This window comes from Lepidochelys kempii, chromosome 7 (assembly GCF_965140265.1).
Source record: "Lepidochelys kempii isolate rLepKem1 chromosome 7, rLepKem1.hap2, whole genome shotgun sequence".
Classification (NCBI taxonomy): domain Eukaryota; kingdom Metazoa; phylum Chordata; order Testudines; family Cheloniidae; genus Lepidochelys; species Lepidochelys kempii.
This window is the reverse complement of record NC_133262.1, coordinates 46,835,177-46,858,782: the sequence shown is the minus strand read 5'-3', so window position 1 is coordinate 46,858,782 and position 23,606 is coordinate 46,835,177. Positions and strand designations below refer to the sequence as shown.

General features: G+C 52.2%; 2 protein-coding genes across 7 annotated transcripts in view; one reads left to right on the top strand and one right to left on the bottom strand.

Moving 5' to 3' along the window:
- DNAH1 (dynein axonemal heavy chain 1) overlaps nucleotides 1-2,514 on the top strand; it is a 141,336-nt gene extending 138,822 nt beyond the window's left edge. For all 6 annotated transcript variants that reach the window (XM_073352530.1, XM_073352529.1, XM_073352527.1 and 3 more), the window contains 3 exons: nucleotides 147-353; nucleotides 1,139-1,373; nucleotides 2,219-2,514. In XM_073352530.1, the coding sequence (XP_073208631.1) occupies nucleotides 147-353; nucleotides 1,139-1,373; nucleotides 2,219-2,340 (564 nt within the window). In that variant the 3' untranslated portion in view covers nucleotides 2,341-2,514. The remainder of the gene's footprint in view (nucleotides 1-146; nucleotides 354-1,138; nucleotides 1,374-2,218) is intronic.
- On the bottom strand, nucleotides 1,817-22,274 carry BAP1 (BRCA1 associated deubiquitinase 1). The gene is made up of 17 exons (XM_073352541.1): nucleotides 22,160-22,274; nucleotides 19,260-19,289; nucleotides 19,101-19,155; nucleotides 17,609-17,741; nucleotides 16,479-16,598; nucleotides 15,876-15,937; nucleotides 15,646-15,788; nucleotides 13,788-13,866; nucleotides 11,850-11,973; nucleotides 11,195-11,342; nucleotides 10,560-10,744; nucleotides 9,689-9,816; nucleotides 7,505-7,977; nucleotides 7,084-7,244; nucleotides 5,965-6,057; nucleotides 5,231-5,303; nucleotides 1,817-4,679 (listed from the first exon to the last, which is right to left on the bottom strand). Exons 1-17 carry the CDS (start codon nucleotides 22,194-22,196, stop codon nucleotides 4,546-4,548), a joined length of 2,178 nt encoding a protein of 725 aa, XP_073208642.1. The 5' UTR covers nucleotides 22,197-22,274; the 3' UTR covers nucleotides 1,817-4,545.
- Between the last annotated feature and the right edge of the window lie 1,332 nt (nucleotides 22,275-23,606).

The following is a 23,606-nucleotide window of genomic DNA, read 5'->3' as shown; positions in this document are numbered from 1 at the left end:
ACACCCCTTCCCCACTAGCCTCTTGTGGGTTGGTTGGCTGCAGAATACAAGCAGCAGGTGCAGCCTGTTACAGCTGGACGGGTGCCTAAACTAGCATGAAGATTCAGGACCGCACAAAGCACTCCCTTGTCGGTCTCCTCCTGCAGGCATATCCATCCCTGAAGCCCTTGGCCTCCTGGGTTAATGACCTGCTGCAGCGGATTGACTTCCTGCAGCGATGGATCACTAAGGGGATCCCACCTGTGTTCTGGATCAGTGGCTTCTTCTTCCCCCAAGCCTTTCTCACAGGGACGCTGCAGAACTTTGCCAGGAAATCAGTCATCTCCATCGACACCATTGCATTTGACTTTCAGGTCAGTGACCCAGGGGCCATTACGTTGAATTGGTACTGGCTGGCTCTCCAGCAGTAGAAACCAAACTCAAGGAGAGTAGAGACTCACACCCCTTCGACGCCACTGCCTAACAGGTCAGCCACGGAGCACTACAGCTGGGCGCATCACATAGCCTGGAGCGCTGGCTGTAGACTGCCCTTTGCATACCACTCAGGCTACACTACCTTTAACTGACTTTTTGGAAGTTAGGGCTCCAGCGTGGGGGAAAGACCGCTCAGCCGTCCCAACTAGCCTTGTTGGAAGAGCCCGGGGACAAATCCCAAACACGCGCCTCCAAAAGGCCTCACTAAGCACGCGGGCCCAAAAGCCTGACTTAGACATTTTAGCCACCACCTGCTTAGAGCAAGGAGTGCCCCCACGTGGCAGTTATATATTTATGTGCCCCCACATGGTCACACCCCTCCACCACAGGGCCTGGTTTCAGAGCTACCGACTACTCACCGCTTCCATTCACTGCAGTGAGAGTTGTGCACGCTCCGTAGTCCTGAAAATCTCAAGCAGGGGAGTCCCCTTGGGGCTGTTTCTGGCCACCATTTTCAGAGCCTTTTACGAATGGGACTGACTGGCAACACAGCCCCTCCTGGGAAGCAGCACAGCTGTTAGAAGCAGGAGATTTACACTAGTTCCTGGTGCTAGCTGGCGGCAGGGCAGGGTGGAGGGGAGGTGTGCTCAGTTAGGAATTGATCGCTGTCCTGATATTTAGTGGTGAGCTTCTTGTGACATTCTGCTCTTCCTCGGGCCGCTAGGTGATGAGAGAGTCAGTGAGCGAGCTGACCCAGCGTCCCGCCGAGGGCTGTTATATTCAAGGCCTGTTTCTGGAAGGTGCTCGCTGGGATCCCCTCTCCTTTCAGGTAGCAGAGTCACGCCCCAAGGAGCTTTACACAGAGATGGCAGTGATCTGGCTCGTCCCTGTTCCCAACCGCAAACCTCCAACCACAGGCTTCTACCTGTGCCCAATCTACAAGACGCTCACTCGAGCAGGTAAGGAAACCAGGGAGGGCTCCCAAAGCATAAGCTGTGAGGGAACAGCACTAGTGCCTAGGGAGATAAAACAGCAGCTGGGCTCTCTCCTTCACTGCAGGGCTAGTGCTCATGCTCAAAGACCCTGGCAAGATGACACTACATTACAACTCTCATGTGAACAATAGACCTGGTTCCTACTGGCCCCATTGACATGAATGGCAGGATGACAGAGCGACCAGGTTTCTTAGATGTGTAATAACAGCCCTGCTTGGGTGGCTTTATTATCCATGTTCAAGACTATGCAGGCAGAACCTATTAGCGTGATGCTAACAGAACAAGCAGGAGTATTTTCGTATCAAGCAGAGCCTTATCCATTAACTTCCCCAGTAGTCATGGACCATCCCAGCCCTCAAGATGCATTTCTTTGCCCGTGTCTTCGCTAATAAATACACCTGGTGCTCTGTGGTTTATATTTAATACGTTTTAAAAAGCCTTCAAAGGCAAGACATGCCACTGCCCACACTTCTCCCGCTCAGCCCTCAGGACAGGATAAGAGAACCAGGATATGCTAGATGCACTCTTAGAGGATGCTTAACTAGCACCGTGACGAGTGCTGTATAAAAACTGATACAGGACAGCACGGTCCCATCTCAGCTGCAGAAATGTTACTAAATGACTGGCCCGAATCACACTGTAGGCAGAGTAGTACAAGGACAGGATGCTTCTGCAGTAACTTTGATGTTAGAGCAGCTACCACTTGTCCATGAGTCACAGCAGGGGGTGTTGTGAGAGGGATGAGATTTTTTTTTCCATGTATAGAAACATACCAGTCCTGGGTTCAGCTTTACCTGTTTCCATTACAGGGACATTGTCAACAACAGGTCATTCTACCAATTATGTGATTGCAGTGGAGATCCCCAGCAGTAAGTCCCAGAGGCACTGGATCAAACGGGGCGTAGCCCTGATCTGTGCGCTAGACTTCTAGGAAGCCACAGCAGCAAGGGGTGTGCGCATGAAGGTAGAGTTGTATTGTGTATTTGTATGCACTGCTGCAGTCAACTAGGGCTAGAACAAGCTTGTAATTAAACCCTGCTCTGGCTGCCCCTGCCTCTCAGAGCTCTTGTTTAGTCATCCTAAATAAACAGCAGTTTTACCAATATTGTGCTTGTTTCTTCTAATCAGGTGCCCCCTTCTCCTCCCACTAGTGTTTAAACTATGCAGCAGCTCAAGTCAAGGGGCTGGAACTGCAGAGACTAGCATGGTTCCCACAGCAGGGGCTGGTAACTGACTAGAGATTAGGCCGGGTGCAATTGTTGTGGCTGCTGATATTCTACCTGCTGCACTGACTGCTTTATATTTCTATCCAAACACTCCCCTTCACAGTGTTCTACGTACCCAGCCTGCACCCCAGAGCCTCTGTTAACCATCCCTTCCCAAAACAGCCATGTGCTATGGGACAGCTTTATTCTTTCCAACAGGGCTGCTATTTACAGCATATGATATTAGACACAGCCAGAGACCGAGGGATCTTACCCTCAACAAGGACCAGCAATGGTTTCATTTGACAGTCAAGCTCTGTACAAACTGGGATACTTGGTCAATCCAGTTCTTCCCTGAGGGAGGTCTGCTTTCACCTGCATCACCCCCGTCCTCTGCCCTTCCCTGGCAGGAGGCAGGGGCTAGCTGCCAGGCCAGCCATTCAAGGGGAGGTACTCAAGCCCCAGTGTTCCCTTCAAGAGACAAGCCTGAACGCTGCTGCTGGGGCTGGAGAGGAGAAACCCTCTTTCAGCAGTGGTCACTGGGGGGATAGGCGTACCTGCCTATCAGTCTGTGACAGTATAAAAAGGTAACCTAGCTCCTGTGTGAGAAAACTGTCACTCAGGCAGGCATGAGCCAGAGTCCAGCCTTGGGCAGAGGGGAGAGCAGCTATGGGCATTAGCTCCTTCTGGTGCTTCCACCTCACCTGCAGCACCCTGGCTTCTGTTTAAATAGGCATAGCAGCAATTCTTCATGCCGGTGACTGGGGCAGAGCTAGCTCTCCACCGCAGCCCTCTTTTTAAAACTGTTTCCAGGGATAAGCCCTTCAAAGGCCAGACATCCCTGCCTGAGAAGAAACGCTGTGGAAGGGTTTGGTGTGTTTCACTAAGGGTTCCTGCCCAGCTGCTTCATGGTTTGTTTTGAGTTAGGCACTGAAGTTAGTGGAAGGCCATTAAACAAAGGCTGCCCCTGCAGCCCTTCCCTCTGGGGCTGAAGCATGGTGCAGCGAGGGCCTAATCTCAGCATGGAATGACACCAGCTCAGGAACTAGAGCTTCCTCCAGTGGCTGCCTTGCCGTGAAGTCACTTAGGCTGAGTGCTGCACCGGCAGCACAAGCAGGTGACTGCAGAGATCTCCATCACAGCTGGAACCCATGACCAAAGGAGTGTGGCTGGGCCAAGCCAGCCCAGCAAGAGCAGGAACAGTGGGTAAACATGGGACAGCTTCAGGGGAAATCCTACCACACCCAGCAGGTGATGGGCTACAGACAGAGAGACACACAGCGCTCACCCCCAGAAGGCACGCTCAGAGGTGAGCAGCCTAGCATGACTAACACAAGGACAGCAGCAGCTCAGGCATGTCACTAGAGACCACAGATGGCCCAGAATAGGCCATCAGGGAGCCAGCTATACTCAGGGAGGATGCTGGCAACATTGGTCAGAACCACAAAATAAACATTTGTGAAATAGAAAATTGATATCAATGTCCCAGAGCAGTGTAGCACTGAAGGCCTGGATGATGCGAGGTGGCCAGCACAGACACCCATCAGCATCATCATACCAACTGCAGCTGCCTTTCCATCAGTCCTGGGCTAGAATGCCATGGAGTATGCAGAGCAGCCTGGAACACTTGCCTAGTAGATCCAAGTGCCTCTATAGCACTCTGACACTGGAACCTGCCCTTCACTGCTGCACGGAGTGCCCATTCCCAGGGTGCCCAGGCTGGGGCTGATAAAATCCAAATTCTGTTTGAAACCTCCACCTCTATTCCCAACACCACTGAGGACATGAGCAGAAAGGACCCAGTCCCAGGGTTCTTGTTGGGTCCATCTCCCCTGGGCACAGGGCGACTGGTCCAGCCGAGTGCTTGTAGATGCTAGCACGAGCCATGTGGGCGCAGAGTTCCGCTCCCCCTCTTGACCACAAGGATGCCACTACTGGCGCTTGGCTTTATACGGACGGGAGCGTTTCCGGCGATCCGGCTTCCTCTGCTTGTGGAGACGCCCAATGCTGACTCCTTGGCGTCTGCGGACAGAGATGTTCTGCTCCACGAGGCTGGCCAGCATTCCTGCAAGGGAGAGCAGACACACTGGTGAACTGGCTCAGAAGTCTCTCAGCCACCTTCCAGGGTGGAACGTAGACACCTGACACCACATTGTCCCTAGTGAGTTCATCTAACCCCTTACATAACAGCCCCAGCCCAGTTTTAGGATTCCTATACCAGCAGCTTAATCTTGACCCTTTCTAAGCTGGAGACCCTGGATACTGGCTTCCCAGTTCATTCTAGGACAGAAAGTCCTCAGGTACCAGAGCAAAAGGCCCATGCTTTCCAGGGAGGTGTAGGAATGTCAGCCCCCATGCTTGCTCCCTTGCTCAGGGCCTTTCTCCTGCCAAGAGACCATGAGTTAGTCTCGAGTGGACCTTTCAATGTGGCAGCAGTGTGATAGGATCCCCAGCAGAAGCAGCTGATGTGCTCCAGTGAAGTGCGACAACAGGGCAACCCTTCAGCAACTCTCTGTCTTCAGACAGGCAAGTGGGCATGCTACTTCCAAGGGGTTGTGAAACCAAGCAGCTCCAAGCCTCCCCACACCCGCATTGCAAGGAAGCAGCCAGCCTCACCTTCCTGAGCCAGCATGGAGATAAAGGTGCAGATGAACTCATCATAGTTGTGGGTTCTTCTCTGGTCATCTATCTGCAAAGAGGTGGAGGAAGAGAAAACTCAAGGTGAACAGCTACTTTCCCGGAGCAGTCAGCCAACAGAGCCCAGAACCTGAACCCATCCCTAGAGACAGGAGCCTGGGGTCAGCTCTTGGCTGGTTTGGGTTCTAAGCTAACACCCCAAACCCAGCTCGTGACTCCTGCCTGTATTGATGGGCTGAGACAGGAGGGATCAGGGAAAAACACAGTCAAGGTGGCTGTATCCAAGGAGTATCTAAAGGGGATTGTCAGGCAAGGAGAGATTTGCTCCAGTTCTATTTTGCAGACCTATACGGTAAGCCATGTGCCCTCAGGGAAGTGCAGTAGAGATCAAAACTAACTGAACAGGGAGGGTGGAGGAATTCTGCTACGCAGCCAGGCAGGTTTCAGCCTCAGTTCAGTTGCGCTGCTCATTCAGCATCCCCAAAGTTTTTTATGCCACTCAGGCAGTTTGTTTGTCCTGACCAGACTTTGTCATCTTGGTCAGGAAGCCTTCCTAGCTGAAAGGAGAAGGGTGGCAGAGACCATTCCTTCCTCTCCCCAGGGCTTATCTAAAGAAGTCCTCTCTCTATATGCCAGTGCAAAGAGCATTTCACCTGGGGCTGTAGCTTGGTTTAGCCTCCTAAGGGACCCAAATAAGCAATCAGCCAGCGCACCTTGAATTTTTTCCTCTTCTCCACCTCCTCCTTCAGGCAGGCCTCATAGTTCACAATCTCAGCTTCCACGCACTTCAGCAGTGCCAGCAGCTCCTGGCAGAGCCAAGCAGAGAGAACATGACTCACCCTGTCCCTGCTGCAGCTCAGTGCCAGGGAGAATGTGCAGGGAAGACCTCCCGTAACACCTGCTGCCACCACAGCCAAGCAGCCTCCCTACATCAGTACAACCAGTGAACCAGCCACGCAGCTTCAAGCCACGTTGCCCCAAGCAGGGGGAAATGCAGGCTTGGGAGCTGTTGACACAGCAAGGCGTGCAAATACCAAGCCCTGTCTTCCAACTAACAGACGGAAAGGGCTCCTCTCACAAGCCACAGGGCTTTGCTGGACTGCAGCATTAGAAGCAGTCCTAAGGGATCGATGCAGTTCCATTTAACTGCAATAGAGTCTGGGACTGCCAAGAGCCCAGGCAGTCAGCGTGGCGGATCTCGCATGGGAAGTCCCAGCACGTCAGGGTCTGAGGAGCAAGAGCACAGCACAGGTGCCAGGATGGCGCAAGGCACTGGCAACAGCACACACAGCTCTTCACCTCTAGGAGGGGCAGTAAGCAGCCAACAGACACTTGGGCACTGTATGAAATCAGCTGGTGGACTTGGCCCAGTTCCTAGTGGACACGTGTCCCTGTGATGAAGCGAGTGGCAAAGCCTGGCCTGCCCTCCCATTCCCAGAGATGGACAGCGACACCCCAGGAGGTCAGGGTGCAGTAGCTGCACCGGTGCTGCTAGCTTGGGAGATAAACAGGCTCAGCGTCCATGGCTCGCAGGCCAGCACCTTTCACCAGTACCAATTTAAGGGAATAAAGGTGGCAAGGCTGGTGGACTGAAAGACTGGGGTTAAAGCACAGGCAGGAGCTTCCACAGAGACCAAACTGCAAGGAGCAGGCTGCAAAGAAACCTGACTCCTGGCACACAATGGTTACTCCAATGACTGCACTTGCTACCTGCCCGCAGAAACCAGCTCCTGAGGCCTCTGGCAGAGAGGCTGTGCCCCCAGCCGGTAAAGCAGGACCCTGGCTCCATGGATCTGCTGCCTCACTCAGAGCAGAACTGGCAGGACACTCACTTTGGGAGAATACTTCTCCCCGCAAGGGTGATCGCTGGGCCTGCAGAGAGCAATCTTCTCTTTGCTGTCACTTGGCTCGCTTGCCTCCTTCTCGTCCACTCTGACAGCAGATTGGGCCTCTTCTCTTTGCTTGCTGGAGAGAGGGGAGCTTTTCCCATCGTCTGAGCACACCAGGAAAGAAAGAGTTAGGTACCATGGCCATGTGCTAACACCTGCTCCCTGCGCCAAGGGACATGCTGCCCCCAACCTCGCCATCCAGATAGAAGCAACATTCCATCCCTTCCTGGTCATCTGAGGGCCCAGCATCCTGCCCTCTCACCTACGGCAGAACTGAGGTCTTTCACTTCAGCCTACAGCCATGGGAGAGCCCTGGGTCCCTCATCTCCCACTCAGAATGACTGTGGTCCTCCCCACCACCTACCTGTGATGGCAAGAGGGCAAAACACCCCTTCCTCGGTGAGGCACAGCAGGCCGGTGCTGATGATGGGCCCCAGGTCCCTCACAGCCCGGTTGTACCGCATGCAGTCCACGCGCAGCAGGCTGTCCTCCTCCCCAAAGAGCACCTTGGAGATGTGGGAGGTGACGGGGCTGGAGGGCCGGGTAGGGTTAGCCGAACGGATGGGGGAGCGCAGCGGGGAGTTGAAGGCGCTGCCGATCTCTGAGGCAGTGTCCGTGCTCTCGTTGCTGGGTGTGGGGGAGGGCTGTGAATGGGCAACCACAGCTACTGTGGCGCCCCCACTCCCAGTCTTGATGGAGAGGGGGATGGAAAGGTCCTTCTGGGACTCCTTGAGTTTCTCCGCCAGAACGTTGATGGTGTTAGGCTGGAGGACTGAGAGCTGGCTGTCTGCTGCCCCGGCCACAAGCTCCTGCTTCCCCTGCCCCTTCCTCTTATACCTGCCCAAGGACACAGAATAGGAGATCAAGCACACATAGCAAGGAGAAGCGACAGGCGGCACCAGGTCCGGCATCCCAACAGCTGGGAACAGCCGACATGTTATAGCCCCCAGCACTCACAGGCCATTAGCTAGGACAAAGAATACAGAAGCAATGCTTGAAGCACCTCCAGGAGTTCACATCACTCCGAGCCCGGTCCAGTGGAACATGGCAAGCTGGGGAAATGGAGGAAACATCACCGCTCACATGACTGGAAAGGTCATTAAGTGCTTTGCCCCGCACAGCTGAGGGCTTCCTAAAGACAGACTGATCAGCTCAGCTTTCAGGCTCTAAAGCGTCCGACATGGGAACAGGAGTGTTAGCAGCTCAGGGTAGGGACCTACTCAGCGCTCTACAAACAACGACAGCGGCAGTGTGGACTCACACACAGAAGGCCTAGTCTACACTAGGAAAGTAGGTTGGTTTAACTATGTGAAAATCCACACCCCGGGCGACGCAGTTAAACCAACTAACCCCCAGCGTAGCCAGAGTTAGGTTGACGGGAGAACCTCTCCCATCAATGTAGGTAGTGTCTACACTGAAGCTCTATTTTAAGCGTAGACAAGGCCAGAATCTGTTTTTTCACTTTCCCGCTCCAGGGAGGCATCACTGATTCGCGATGCAATGGGCCGGTCACAATGTCATTCCGTCTCATTTACAGCGTCACCGGTTTGGAACACACCATAAGCCATTTCCACCATGCAAATAACACTTCGCACTTCTCTGCTCCCTTCCCTCTGAGAATCTCAAATGCCTCCACAAATCATGGATTTAGCCTCCCAACACCTTTCAAACACCATCATCCGGATTTCATGGATGGGGCCCAACGCAAAGCTTTCAAAGCCATCAACGAATTCGGAGTGCTCACCTTGTCACCCCAAAGGGCCCAATTCTCAGAGTGGCTGGACACCTGCACTTGTCACTGACATCAATGGGAGCTCTGGGGGCTCCCAGCCCTGACAGACAGGCTCCGGGATCCGGATTCAGAATGGGAGCGTTTCATACCCCAATGCCCAGTGGGTAAGTGACTCTACAAGATGAAGGGCAACGGGGAGCCAGGGCTCAGGTGCCTCCAGTTGTGCACCCAAAATTAGTTGAGCCTTGAAAATTTGTATGTAAGCCCCAGGCAAGATCATCCTTCCCCTATACATTCCTGAAACTTGAACATCGTTCAAGCACAGCACTGGCCTCCTTTACAGCCAAGTAAGAGCGCTAGTCCCCACCCTGCCACGATCCCCCGCCACAGTGCCCCAGGAGCGCAGCACGCTGCAGGAGGCTGGTATGAGCTGACTCAGTGAGGCACACTTGGAGATAACCCCCAGCAAGGTGTGGTTTAAACACAGACTAGATGAAGAGATCAACTGACCAGGGCTGGATGAATATCCCGCAGGGCCTCTTTCGCAAGCCAGTCTGTGCTCAGGACAGCCCCGCTGCAAGCACTCCATCTGCCAGGGCTGCCTTCGCACCCAGCCAACACAGGAGATCTTGGTTGGCTGGAGCGACTGGTCATCTACCTGGTGAAACACTTCCCTAGGGCATCCTCCGCCTCACTTGTCTGCACTAGGGAACTCAAGGGGGGGGGGGGTTTGCCCCCTGCTGGTGGCACGCTCTGCTTAAGCAAAAGCAAGGTCTTACGCTCCCAGCAGCCTGAGATCTCAGCTCCATCCATTACCTGATGGCAGGGGCAGTGTTACAAACTTCCTCCTCCTCCTCCTCATCATAGTCATCCTCATCATCGGAGTAGTGCTGGCGGACCGGAACCCGGCTACGGCCCACGCCCGCTGCAAGGTCCTCCTCTTCCTGCAAAACACACCCGTTCGCTGCCTGAAGGGCCCATCCTGGGCAGGGGATCACATGCAGTCAGCCCTCCTTGGAAATGGGGCAAAGACATTTCAACGCAGGCCTGAGGCTGGCTGCGCCACATCCCTAACCGCAGCCCAGGGGTAGCCCCTTTCTCGGGGAAGGAATTCAGAGATTCGCTCCTGGGCTCTCACCCCCACCCCCTATGCTGACCAGAATCGCCCTGGGGCTCTTCAAGGTCCAGCCGAACATGATCTCAACATAGAACTGAACCCATCAAAGCTCAGGACCAAAGATCCCAGGGCTCAGTGCTTTGGCCTCCATTTCCCCACAGAAACAAGGTGTAACAAACGTGCCTAGAGCATAGTTTATCTGGTCACGTAAATCCAGAACAGGCTAAAAACCCAGAAATGCATCCCCAGAGGGGACAGCGTAAGAGATACCTTTTAACAGATCAGTGGAAACAGAGCGCCCAACTCCATTTGTGTCTTGTTCTCTCTGGTGTATACAACCTGCTTTGCCTGTATTCATTCGTAAGGAACTGTGGAAGTGCTATAGACCTCCAGACAGACCTGGGGCTCTGTGGAACCCCACCCTGGACTCTGGTGGAGTCAGCTGCTGGATCCAGAGGGGTAGAAAGTTTCCCCAAGACTTCATTCATGAAGCTTAAGAGGCACAGCATAGAAAACTGGCTCTCTCTGGCCTGCAGCCCCCAATTGGAAGAAAGGCCAGGCCTCACGTACCTGCATGGGCGACTTGGCATAGTTGTGGTTATCCAAGAAGGCTGGGAGTCTCTGCACAATGGGATTGGGGTTTGCGGGAGCCCCGTTGATGCAGCTCCCAGATGGCTTTGCTACCAGTTTGGATTTGTTGGACAGGCTCTGTGCGGAGGCAGGGTGGCCCTGGCTGGTAGAGTCCTCAGTGCTCTCTGTAACACATACACCCTATATCAAAGAAAAGCTTTTCCTGACGGACTTGAGCTCCTTTGATTCTAGATGCTCTGCTTCACCTCTTTCCTGTCCCACAACAACAGTTGAGCTTTTGTGCCCCTCTCCAGCCCAATATTCTGCCAAAAGCAATAAGAAGCATGGCGTAAGTTCTGCCTTTCTCAAATTCTGTAGTTGCATCCCTACCAGCAGCAGGGCATCGGCCAGCAAATGCTGAATCCAGGCCTGGGGGGTATAGACCAGAGTAAATCCATGCCCCAAGGCCCTGGGACAGCATGCGCAGCTGTATTTAGGAGCAGAACAATGAAGGCCAAGCCAGCACTGCTCCTCCCTATTCCACGGAGCGACCCAGTACTCCAGAGTCAAGTTATCTAGCCACAGCTGGGTGCCTTTGTGCCAGGACTATCATCCCGGCAGAGCGAGTCCCATACCTGGGTGCGAGCTCTCCGGGGCCAGCTGCGCTCTGCTCGTCTCCAGTGCCAGACAGGCCTTGCTGCTGGCTGGCTTGGACTCCTCAGCCGGCTGAGACTCCTGGGACTTTTGGGTCTGAATCAGCTCCGGCTGAGTTACCCGGATAAGCTTGAAAGCAAAAGACAATCCGCACCTGACTGTTGAACCAGATGCTTCTCAGGACCAGTCACGCAAGTCACAGGGCTAAGGGAGGGAAGCAGATGAACCCGCACTGCTGAGCCAAATTCCCAGCACCCATGTGCAGCCAGGAAAGGAAGTAGAATCAGCTGGCCGCTTGCCCTGCTGGAACACCACCAGGTTAGAAGTGATGACCATGGGGCTAAATGGTCAATAGAGCAAACCCTGGGAAGTGCAGGGCAAGGCACTGAAAGCCTATGCAGGGAAAGCAGCCACATGGGACTACACTGAGCTTAGCTACAGGATGGAGGCATAGAGCATGGTACCTACCACGGGCAAGGGGTGACTGAAGGTGCTCCTCCCACATGTCCTAGGAGCCAAGCTGCCCACAGGCTGGAGTGAGAGAGAAAGCAGGGCCGGGCAGTGCCTCAAGAAGCCAGAAATTACAGGCTGATGGCAAACCCAGCTCATTTGTTCAGCTGGCTCACCCATTCCTACCTGCTGCAGGGCCTCCAGTACAGTCTGCCTGTTCATCTTCAGGATGTGCAGCTTAGATTCGTATTTCATCCTCCGGTCGGGCACCACCGCCATCAGGTTGAAACGGATGTCATGGTACGGCTCCCTGAGGCAAACCACACCCAGCACGTTAGTCTTGGCTCAGCCAGAGGAAGGAGCTGCCCCAACAAACCGCTGATGGGCATTTGGATGCCACCAGCACGCAACAGCAGATCCCAGACAGCAATGCAGGTTAAACCAATATACTCATAGTCCACACAGCATTCCATGAGGCAACTAGAACAGCTTCACAGCATCCAGAAGAACAGCGGGCGGTTAACTTTATCACAGTGTGAGAAGAGACACAGTCATGCACATTACGTGACTTTTATGCCACGTGCCTCAGACCTTCCTCCATTTGTGCTCCCCTATAAATGAGGCACAAGGAACCCAACTGGACGAGCAGGGCTCCAACCGTGTTGCTAGCTGGGTAGGAGATTCCTTAACATACAGCCCTGCCAATTGGTTGTCAGTGAGTATTTGGGAACAAATTGATGATTTCAAGTCAGATAAGTCACAGGTTACCTCATCTGTGCTTCACAACATGGCCCCTGCTAACCTGCCCCAGCAGGTACATCCTTACTGCACTGCAGGGGTGGGAGCCTGGGGCTGTTACTTTCAGAGGGCCAGCTGCGGGGCAATCAAAACTCAGCTTGTATGGAGGACAAAACCCTACCAAATTTTGACCACCACAGTTTGGGTCACAAAAGTTGTGACTAGGAGGAAGGGACATTCTTACACTTGGGAGTAAGGTTCATTGCCTGCCTCTCCTATTGATTTCTAGTATGACTTTTAGCCAAATCACTTCACCTCTCTGCACTACTGCGGTTCCCCTCCTGAAAGCGGAGACCCCCCTTCCCTCCACCCCAAGGTGCTGGGGAGCGTCAGACACTACCCTGAGCGGAATCATGTAAGGCCCAAGGTAGGTAGTTACAAAGCCATAACAATTCATCCAAGCAGCAGCACATTGAGAAGAGTGTAAAGCACTCATGCTGCATGGTGGCACAGCGCACGCATGGGCTACTGCAGAATCCGTGAGGTTTGGGTTACTTGGTCCCACCTCCTGAGCCACACAGCAGCCAGGGCACTCCTTCGTCAGCCCAGAGGTCTCTCCTAAGGCAGATGGCAATGGAGGGAAGGCCAGCCTCCATTCATTCTTGTCACAGACACTTCTGGGAGAAGAGTGGTTTTTTGTTCCCAGGATGGGCATCAGAACATTCACTTCAGGGGTCCCTCATTCACAAGGAGGCGCTCTGACATCACATCACAGACAATCATTGTCTGTCCTACAGCAGTCAGGGACAATGAGCCCGCCAGGACATTCCCACACATGGAAACCCACTGGCTGCTAAACAACTTTCTGAGTAATCGAGAGCATAAGTTACACAGACCCTCGTGCTGGGCCCTCACGCTGCAGCATTTGTGGGTGCTCTGAGATCACAGCTGGACCCCTCTGCAAGCTTCTAAGAGGCCCAATTCAATAACAACAGGGTCAAGCAAAAGGCACCTAACTGGTCTCCATTGTTGCTATGACTAGGGATCTGTGCAAGTGAAGATCCACTGTTACCATCCCTTCTCCTGCATTCTGATTGGCTGCAGCGCTATTCGGAGAAATGTGATGTTGCAATGAGCGAACAATTTCTCTGCCTCTTCAGACAACTAGTCAGATTGCAGAAGAGACAAAACGGGTTACACATGAGAAGCATCGCATGCTCCTACGGCGCTATCTGAGTAACCCTCTCTCCTCTACGTGGGGCCCAGTAATCCAGGTCTGAAAAGTTTGCTATTTGCTAAAATGCACCCCTGAGCTGTCACACTGTAAAACAAACACCAAGGTGTGTCGAGGGAAAGCCCACCCCCCGAGCTCATCTGGGCATTTACCCTGCTGTGGCCAGGCCAATTCGCTCCATGATCACTCTCCTGGCTTTGTCTGTCCACTCTTCATCCTCAGCCCAAGGTCCTGGGAAAACAAGAGAAAGCACGTCAGTAAAGCAGGCCAAGATCCCCAACTCAGACTGGGCCGGCACAGCAACTACGCTGCCTGGGTCCAGCAATTCACACAGATGAGTAGCATCTTCTGAATAGTCCATTCCATCAGCAAGTCATGCCAGGAATAGGGACCCACTCCCGTCTCTAAGACTATATCAATCCTGTCTTGGGCTCACTTTACGCAGTCTATGCAACAGGGCTCGATTCTGCTGCATACGGCTATATACAACGCATCATCTCCTGCTCTGCCCTCCCACCACAGTTGGGTCTGGGATTTGTATGGGTGAACCAGAGACGCAAACAAGACACACACAGAATATGCTTGCCATTCACAGGATAGATTGCACATCGGTCCTTCCGCCAGGAGATTCCCTCCCTTGAAACCTTGGTCTAGCTGAAGAGTGCAGAGGTAGTTATGATTTCCTGAATGGGAACACGTCTGGAGTCAAAAAGCCCAAAGCTTGACCCATTGAAAGGAAACAGATTTAGATCCTCACAACATAAGAACAGACATACTGAGTCAGATCAAAGGTCCATCTAGCCCAGTATCCTGTCTTCCGACAGTGGCCAGGTTCCCCAGAGGGAATGAACAGAACAGGTAATCATCAAGTGATCCATCCCCTGTTGCCCATTCCCAGCTTCTGGCAAACAAAGGCTAGGGACACCATCCTTGCCCGTCCTGGCTAATAGCCTTTGATGAACTTATCCTCCATGAACTTATCTAGTTCTTTTTTGAACCCTGTTACAGTCTTGGCCTTCACAACATCATCTTCACAACTCTGCGTTGTTTGAAGAAATACCTTCCTTTTGTTTGTTTTAAACCTGCTGCCTATTAATTTCATTTGGTAACCCCTAGTTCTTGTGTTACGAGAAGGAGTAATAACACTTCCTTATTTAATTTCTCCACACCAGTCATGATTTTATAGACCTCTATTGTATCCCTCCCCCCCTTTAGTCGTCTCTTTTTCAAGCTGAAAAGTCTCTGTCTTATTAATCTCTCCTCACATGGAAGTTGTTCCATACCCCTAATCATTTTTGTTGCCCTTTTCTGAACTTTTTTCCAATTGCAATATCATCTCTTTTTTGAGATGAGGCAACCACATCTGCAAGCAGTATTCAAGATGGGGGCATACCAGGGATTGATATGGAGGCAATATGATATTTTCTGTCTTCTTATCTAACACTTTCTTAATGATTCCCAACATTCTGTTAGCTTTTTTGACTGCTGGGGCACATTGAGTGGATGTTTTCCGAGAACTATCCACAATGACTCCAAGATCTCTCTCGAGTGGTAACAGCTAATTTAGAGCCCATCATTTTATATGTATAGTTGTCATTATGTTTTTCAATGTGCATTACTTTGCATTTATCAACACTGAATTTCATCTGCCATTTTGTTGCCTAGTCACCCAGTTTTGTGGGATCCCTTCGTAACTTTTCACAGTCTGCTTTGGACTTAATCATCTTGAGTAGTTTTGTATCATCTGCAAATTTTGCTATTTCACTGATTACCCTTTTCCAGATCATTGAGGAATACGCTGAATAGGACTGGTCCCAGGACCAGACAGAGATGCCCATCGGGAAGGTCAATTCAATGAGCCTAACGAGATGTCAGGTGTGATGCAAGTGGTCACTGCATGTGCTCCAGCAAACCAAAGAAACATAAACAGCAAGTGTCACGTCCTAAGGTCACACACAGGCAAGGTCTTTTCTAGACATCCCTGTGGCTGTGGGTGCTGGGGCTTCTTACCATGGTCAATGGGATAGACCTTCAGCCCGTCCAGCTCAAAGAGCCGCCCCTTGATGGGAACATAACTGACAAAGTGAAAAGCCTCCATGGTCCGCACAGCGCTGATTCCATTCTGCTTTTCCGGCAGGTGCCGGGGTTCTGGCCTGCAAAGGCAACACATCCGAGAGGTCAGTGCAGCAGCAACCACCCTTCCCTCAGGGAGCAGAGCTGCTGGGGACATCCACACTCACCTGGCATGGCTGTTATGGGCCTTGGCCAGCTCCGGAGCATTCCCAATGGCATAGCCTTTACTCTGCAAAAAGCAAAGGGAGACTATAAAAATCCCTGAGGTGGAGGGACGCGATAGCTGGAATCCCTCAACTCAGCACCTCTAGTCCATGTCTCTGGAAACGCCTCCCTCATCTATGGGCATCTCATTAACAGATTTACACAGGGCTTTACAAGAATGGATCATACCCTGGAGAGACAAACCCAAAGTAAAGACACAGTACCAGTTCCAGAGTAGGCGGCCAAGGGCATTACTGTGGGGGAGGAAGTATTTGAAGAGGTGGGTGCTTGGCTAAAGAGGGTATGGAGAATATTGCAGACCTAGGGGACAGCACAGAGCTAGGCAAGAGCAAAGGAGATAGACTAAAGGGTGAAGTAAGGAGAAAGGATTAGGAAGAACATAACAACAAGTGGGGAGGAATGAGACAAGAAGCTTGGGTGAGGGCATGACTATCTAAGGAGCCATCCCTTTACAAAAACCTCACAGGAAAGGAGCAGGATCCCCATAGCAAGGCGCAGCCCTCAGATGCTCCCCCAAAGCCCCACCGCCCCAGGCCACCCCATACCTCTGGGCTGAACCCCTTGGTGAAATCCTTCATGCGACTCAGCGTCAGCCCCAGGTCTACATTGCTGCAGTTCAGGAGGACACTCAACAGGGCATGGGTGGCACAGGAATTGGGAATCAGCTACAGGGCAAATAGACCAAGTTAAACAACAGAAACAGGATGATACTTCAGCATCACCACCTGGGAGTTACCCAGCACCCTGCAGTAGCTGTGCTGAAAAATAGCACAACAGCTGCCTGGAGCACTACTGACCAACACAACCCCTGTCCCGGTCAGTGTCTCCAGGTCAGTCACACCATACCCCTCTGAGCAGCTGTTCACAGCAAAGGCCAGACCTGGTGCAGATTGACTGGACCTCTGCTGTAACAGCTGACTTGGATTCTCTCAACCCCTCCAGCCTGCTGCAAGGTCCTGGAGCAGACAAGGGAAGAAGCTAGACATACAGCCATTTATTAAAGTCTACAGAAAACATGACACCATGGGAGAATGCAGTTCCAGAACATTTGGGGGCTGGAGTTGCACTTGTTCAAGCTTCCCTCTTCCAAAATGCTGTGACACCCCCCCGATTCACCTCCAAACACATCAATCAATGCTTTGCAAGACCACAGTGCTGGCTAAACTCCTGATCCCTTTCTCCAGGGCAGGCTGCATGCCTTGTGCACAGCATTCTGGGCTCCGAAGAGACGCCATAGCCCTTAGTAAGTCCTCCAGCCTTTCCTAACAGCCATGTGTTAAGGAGTGATCCAGGGAAAGTGTTAGTTTCACATATCCCCACTGTCCAGGACTCCCAAATCTCCCAATCTCTGTTGTTCAGTCCCCATTCCCAACTGCCCCTCAGATAGCTGATGCCTTCATTATGTCCCAAAATACACCTGGGTGACTAACATAAAAACCAAACACAAGTTGGGACAAGGACTAGTGATCAGCGATAGGCTAAGTGTACCGTCCCCACAGAACCATGCTTTCTACCAACCGGGGTAACTACTATATACCTATTGACCATTCCTTCCAAAGTCTTCCACATTTTGGGTAGCTACAGATTATACCACTTTATGAAAGCTTCCTCACTGCCCACTCACCTCCAGCAGCGTCCTGAGACACCCCTCACCCTCCACTCCCAGCCAACCTACCTGATGAGCAAAGAACATATTATTGACAATGTCATCGTCAATCACAGATGTCTCATCCACCAGGGTGGAGACCTTCCGGCGGGACCGGCGCTCTTCGATCCATTTGAAGAGGAAGATGAACCCGTACACTGGGCTGGCAGGGAAAGAAATGCAATGGGGGTGGAGTTAGCAGCTGAGCCAGTTTAGAAGGGTTTCCATCAACATGAACTGTGCTGCTCCAGTCAGTCAAGCACCAGAGGCGTTTTCAGGCTAAACCACAATTTGTGGGGGGAAAAAGGAGAGGCATTAAAGCCAACCTCCATCCTACTGGGAAGTGCCACCGCTGTCCTTGTTCCCCACACTCCAGCTGATTATCATAGAATCATAGAATATCAGGGTTGGAAGGGATCTCAGGAGGTCATCTAGTCCAACCCCCTGCTCAAAAGCAGGACCAATCCCCAATTAAATCATCCTAGTCTGATACTCAAGCCAGGCATCTCAGAGAGCACCCAAGTCTGTAATCTTTGTGATTTAATGGAAACCCACAGTACAGTAATAAGGAGACGCTATGGAGTGGGGAAGTTACACACTCTCCGGGGAATCAGAGAATCATAGAATATCAGGGTTGGAAGAGACCTCAGGAGGTCATCTAGTCCAACCCCCTGCTCAAAGCAGGAGAGGGATGCCTCGCAGTGTCCTGCAGTGTAGTCGGGTCGTCATCAGATGACCCAGCATTTCATACTGTTCTACACTAGGTTTGCATTGTAATGTTTTTGTGCAGGGTGTGGCATTAGCTTCATGGGAGCACCCTGGTGGCTCACTCTTAGATGCTTTACTGACTTTAGATGACTTTATTTCTAACCATCAAGCCACTGTTTGCAGATTTGAAATTGCCTCTGCCAGTAGAGAAGACAAAGAATACTAAAGTCCTGAAATCCATCCCCTGTGACCCTGCAGGATCTCTCTCTATACATACTGTTATTCTGGTACCAGCCTGGAGTCCCCATTCCACAGCACTGCCATGGGTTAACTCACTCCTCCTCCTTCCACGTCCTCCTGACCAAGCAGGAAGACTGATCACACATCCTACCTCCCAAGTCTGACCAAATACTTTTCAGAACTTCCCTGTTAAGTGTCTAGGACATGAACCACTGTAGAAATCTGATAGTGACAAGCAGGCCCTTCAGAACTGCTCGAGGGGAACTCCCAGACTCTCAGGGCATGTCTACAGGTGGACTACGGGGATGTGATTCCTAAAACACATTAACATCTGGTGCGAACTAAAAGCTCCCTAGTACATATTAACTTCATACTGAACAGCACTGCATTAATGTGAAACAGGTAACTTTTAGTGCGCAGTAGGTTCTATAAAACCAATTAATGCCAACATATCAGTGCCTTTAGAAATCACACCCCCATAGTCTGTGTTACTACTCTGTGTAGACGTGCCCTGAGAAGTTTTTGCTTGATTAAATCTACTTCAGCAAGTCATGCTGCTGAGTCAGTAACTTACCCCTGGCATTTGCTTTGTAGATCATAGATCTCCTCAACCTGCACCCCTTTAACTCCTACAAAAAAAGAGAGCAGGAATCAGTGTGACGAGACCAGCAGAAGGGAGCCAGAGCCCATGTCAGAGATGAAACCAATCTTGCAGAAAAGCTCTTGTACTCACCAAAATCCTCTACTAACAGGGTGAAGAGACCTGAAGAGGAACAAAACAGAGAGATTACTTCTAGCTGAGAAGTTCATGCGGCTACATGGAAGGCAGACAGAAAATCTTCTGCCTCTTACCTCTGACTAGTGCTGTAGGGCTCTCATGGCAAATTTTGAAGAAAACTATAAGTTTGGAACTGTGATAAAATGCACCATAACAAGCCTTAACTGTTTTCACTACAACTTTCCTCCTGACCTAGACACTGCCCCTTAGTTCTTACCTGAGTGGCTTCCTGGCTCATGCTGCCTGAATAGAGATTTTTAAAATATCTGGGGTTTAGCATTTTTAGGAGACTTTCTTCCCCACCTGATCTTCCTGCTCAGCCCTGGTGGTGGAGAGGACACCTATATGTCAAGGTATTGACCCACTACTGCCACCAAACTATCTAGGAAGTAATGATTCCATCATAGTAGGAGCCTCCCAACCATTTAAAAAGAGAAACCATCTCTCTCTTTAGGAGGAGGAGTTTAATTCATTTATAGGATATTTTATTTATTTATATTTGTATGAAAATAGAACAACAACTTATTACAGGAAAGCTAGGTCAAAGAAATGAGTTTGCCAGTTAATTCCGAGAGCTATGAGATGTGTCTTCATTCTTATATCTTGTGGGAATGAGTACCATAGGCTAGGTCCAGCTACTAGAAAACTTGTTTCCCACGTGTACAAGATGAGAGACTATATCCTGGAATGCCATGACACCAAGACTATGGGGTATGGTAAACAGCCAATCAAACATGAGTTGCCAGTGTGATGCTGTAGCTAAGAAGGCTAACGTGAACCTCAGGTGTTTAAGGAGGGGGAATATGAAGTAGATGTAGGGAGGTGTTACTGCATCTCTATATGACATCAAAGAGACCATTCATGGACTACTATGTTCTGTTCTGGTGTCCATACTTTAAAAGGATGTTGAAAAACTGGAAAGAATTCAGAGAAGAACTACAAGAATGATTCAAGGCCAAAAAAGTAATAGAACTGTAGTACATACATTAATACGATGTCCTAGCCTAATAAAAGGATTCTCTCCTTGAAACCACAAGAGATAAAAGTTATGGCATATCAACTACAGCAAAGCTCATCTGAGCACACAATATAAAAGATGAACTCCACACCACAGCCTCAGGTTTATTTGCAGGGCAATATTTGCATGTCTCTGTCCAACAACAGGACAGGACAGGAGCCAGGACTTAGGGGGTCTTTGGTCTATATATAAACAGTGCTCAGGGCTGCAGACAGAACTATAAGAACAAAACTGAGCTAAGAATTCCCCAGTTTCTGTAACTCAGCCCTGAGGAACGCAAGCCCTGGAGCACACGGGGAGGCCTTTCTCCTCATAGACTCTAAGGGCTAGTCTACATTGGCAGAGCTTTAATGCGTCTTTTGCAGTCGCAGCGCAGCGCTGAGAGAGAGCTCTCCCAGAGCTCTAAAAAAAAACACCTCCACGAGGGGCGTAGCTCCCAGCGCTGGGGCACTGTTTACACTGGCACTTTACAGCGCTTCAATTTGCTGAGCTCAGGGGGGTGTTTTTTCACACCCCTGAGTGAGTAAGTTACAGTGCTGGTAACTGCCAGTGTAGACAAGCCCTAAGAGTATGTCTACACTGCAGCTGGGCAGGGTAATTCCCAGCTCAGCTAGACATACCCACGCGGGCTAGACAGTCGAGTACATACCTAAAACCTCGAAGGGATTGTATTTAGGCAGCTAGCCCAAGCCGCCACTGGTGCTGCCGCAGTCACGCAGCAGTCTGAATTACACCTCCCAGCTGCAGTATAGACGTACGCATAGAATTTACGGCCATAGCAGACCACCAAATCAGCTAGTCTGACCATCTTTTCTGCCACAACACTGGATACGTTACGTCTCCCAGGCTGTTCTTCAAGAACATGTAGTCCAATGCGAGGGCTCAATGTAGGCACATGAGGCTAGTCTTGACTTCATACATTTTGCTTCTGATTTATCTGCAACCTCTAAAATCACTTTCATTTCACTTCATGCATTCAGCAGTTACTTCAGCATCCGGGGGCAGGAGCTTTTTAGATTAGAAGTTCTGAAGGGGAAGCTACCAGTACAGGGCACATAACTCAAAGCAAATGGCCTGAAGACCCCAAGTTCCCTCTCCATCTTCCCAAGAATCCTCAGTGGGGAGGAAGAATAGTGTTGAGTCACAGCAAAGTAATCATGCAGCTGATGCAATACGTGATGATGATGAATTGAAAGGATACCATCCCTTAGACCATGTCTACACGGAAAATTATGCTGGCATAACTTTTGTCGCTCGGGGGTGTGAATAAACCACCCCCTGAGTGACATCAATTACACTGACCTAAGCGCTGGTATAATTTTATCACAACACAGAACAGTGGGGAATGCCCTCAGTGTTCGCAGCCTGATGGCTCGCTCATCCACCTACCGTCCTGAGCCATCTAAAGATGCCTGGATCAACTGCAAGTTAAAGTGACCGTTTCAGTACACTCCTGGGGTTTTGAATCCTGGCCCCACGCCAACCCTCCATTTCTGGGAGCCCATCTCGCAGCCTTGGCTCGGAGCTATTTTCTGGACCCCCCAGAGAGCTGGAGTCTACCAGCGATGCCCAGGGACGTGCACCAGCCTGCACCCTGCGGGTGGAGGCCAGGACCTAGGCGTTCACCAGAGAGGGGCCCAGGCACTCGGGGGGCCTCAGCCCTTTTCTTTAACTGTCTGACGGGCTCCTGGCCCGCCTGGGGGAAAGCTGCTCATCCCCCACCCCCTGCCCTTCGCCACCGGTCCTCCCCTTGGCGAGCCCCCCGAGCCCCCGCCCCCATGGATCCCCACGACCCCTGTGCCCCCGCATAGTCCTGCCCGGCCCTCCCGCGCCTCACCGGGGTCGCTCTCCAGCTCCAGCCAGCCCTTATTCATCGTCCCCCGGGCCGGGCCTCAGCCAGCGCCATGTCCAGCCCCTCCCCCCTCCGCTGCCCGGACGTTCGGGCCCCACACGCCCATCCGCCTCCGGCCACGCCCCCCAGCCCCGTGCGTCATCGCGGCGCGACCCACGGCGCAGGCGTCCGGAGAGAGGAAGTGGCGGGAGATAAGTCCCGGCCGCGGCTGTCAGGCCGACGGCAGCGTGAGATAAGTCCCCGGGGTGCAGGGGCTTCGCCAGGCCCCCATCTCCGGGCGCATGGCGCTGGCGGCGGGTCCCCCACCGGGAGGCGCGGAGAAGGCGGGGGTCACCCCGCCAGCCCATGGTGTGGGTTCCCGAGCCCAGCCAGGGGCCAGCCTGCCCCGGTCCATCCCCCCAAGAGCCCGATGTCCCGCCGCGCGGCGCGCTCGCCCCTTGCCCTGCGCCCGCACCTAGCTTCTGAAAATCGGGCCCTGGGAACGCGCAGGCTTCGGAGCGCGGTGCCCAGCAGCTCCCACCGCGGCGCTGACGGCCAGGGCTGGGCACGGCGCTTGCCAGTTTGCCATCCCAACCCCCGCCGCGTACCTGAATGGGAGCCCGGCCCTTCTGAAAATCGGGCCCCGATCTCCGCCGGGCAGAGGGGGTCTGAGAACTGGAACCTAGGCGCTGGCAGGCAGTTAAAGCCAGGGGACGCTCATCGCTGCCCAGGCCACGAGAGGAGCATCTGACCTCGGGAGTATTGGCGAGGGAGCCGAGGAAAGAATAGAGACGGAGGGTGTTCCAAGAAAGCACCCATCTTTCAAACGACCACACGATGGCACCATCACCGCAGGGACAATTTAAAGGCTTGCTGTCAACCCCTTACAGTCCTGAGCACACCCGCCCTGGGACACCAGGAGACCCTGAGCACACCCGCCCTGGGACACCAGGAGACCCTGAGCACACCCGCCCTGGGACACCAGGAGACCCTGAGCACACCCGCCCTAGGACACCAGGAGATCCTGAGCACACCCGCCCTACTACGACACCAGGAGATCCTGAGCACACCCGCCCTACTATGACACCCGGAGACCCTGAGCACACCCGCCCTACTACGACACCCGGAGACCCTGAGCACACCCGTTGTACAACACTAGGGGACTCTGAACACACCCGTTATACAACTAGGAAAAAGGTCAGGCCCACACATTTATTGCACATCTTGGGGAAATGGCCTTTTCACTCTGTCGTTGCAGAAGTAGCCCATCACCAGCACAGACCTTGGAGCTAGAAGTTTAAAAGGATTTCTCTTTCAAAGTAAACTGGAAGAAGCCTGCTGTGAGAATAGCAGGTGCTGGGAGGACAGCAAGCCTTGCACTGGAGCAGTTGCTCGAGACAAACCCAGAGGAGACTTTGGAGGGATTAAAAAGCTAGGGGGAGCTTTACAAGAG

What these genes read in the sequence shown, in the direction of transcription:
- BAP1 (XM_073352541.1), bottom strand. Translation starts at nt 22,196, where the DNA reads ATGAATAAGGGCTGGCTGGAGCTGGAGAGCGACCCCG. An exon ending in CTACAAAGCAAATGCCAGGG is followed by an intron (nt 17,742 to 19,100) that starts GTAAGTTACTGA and finishes TTTCCCTGCCAG; the next exon opens with CCCAGTGTACGGGTTCATCT. An exon ending in GCCCATAACAGCCATGCCAG is followed by an intron (nt 15,789 to 15,875) that starts GTGAGTGTGGAT and finishes TTGCCTTTGCAG; the next exon opens with GCCAGAACCCCGGCACCTGC.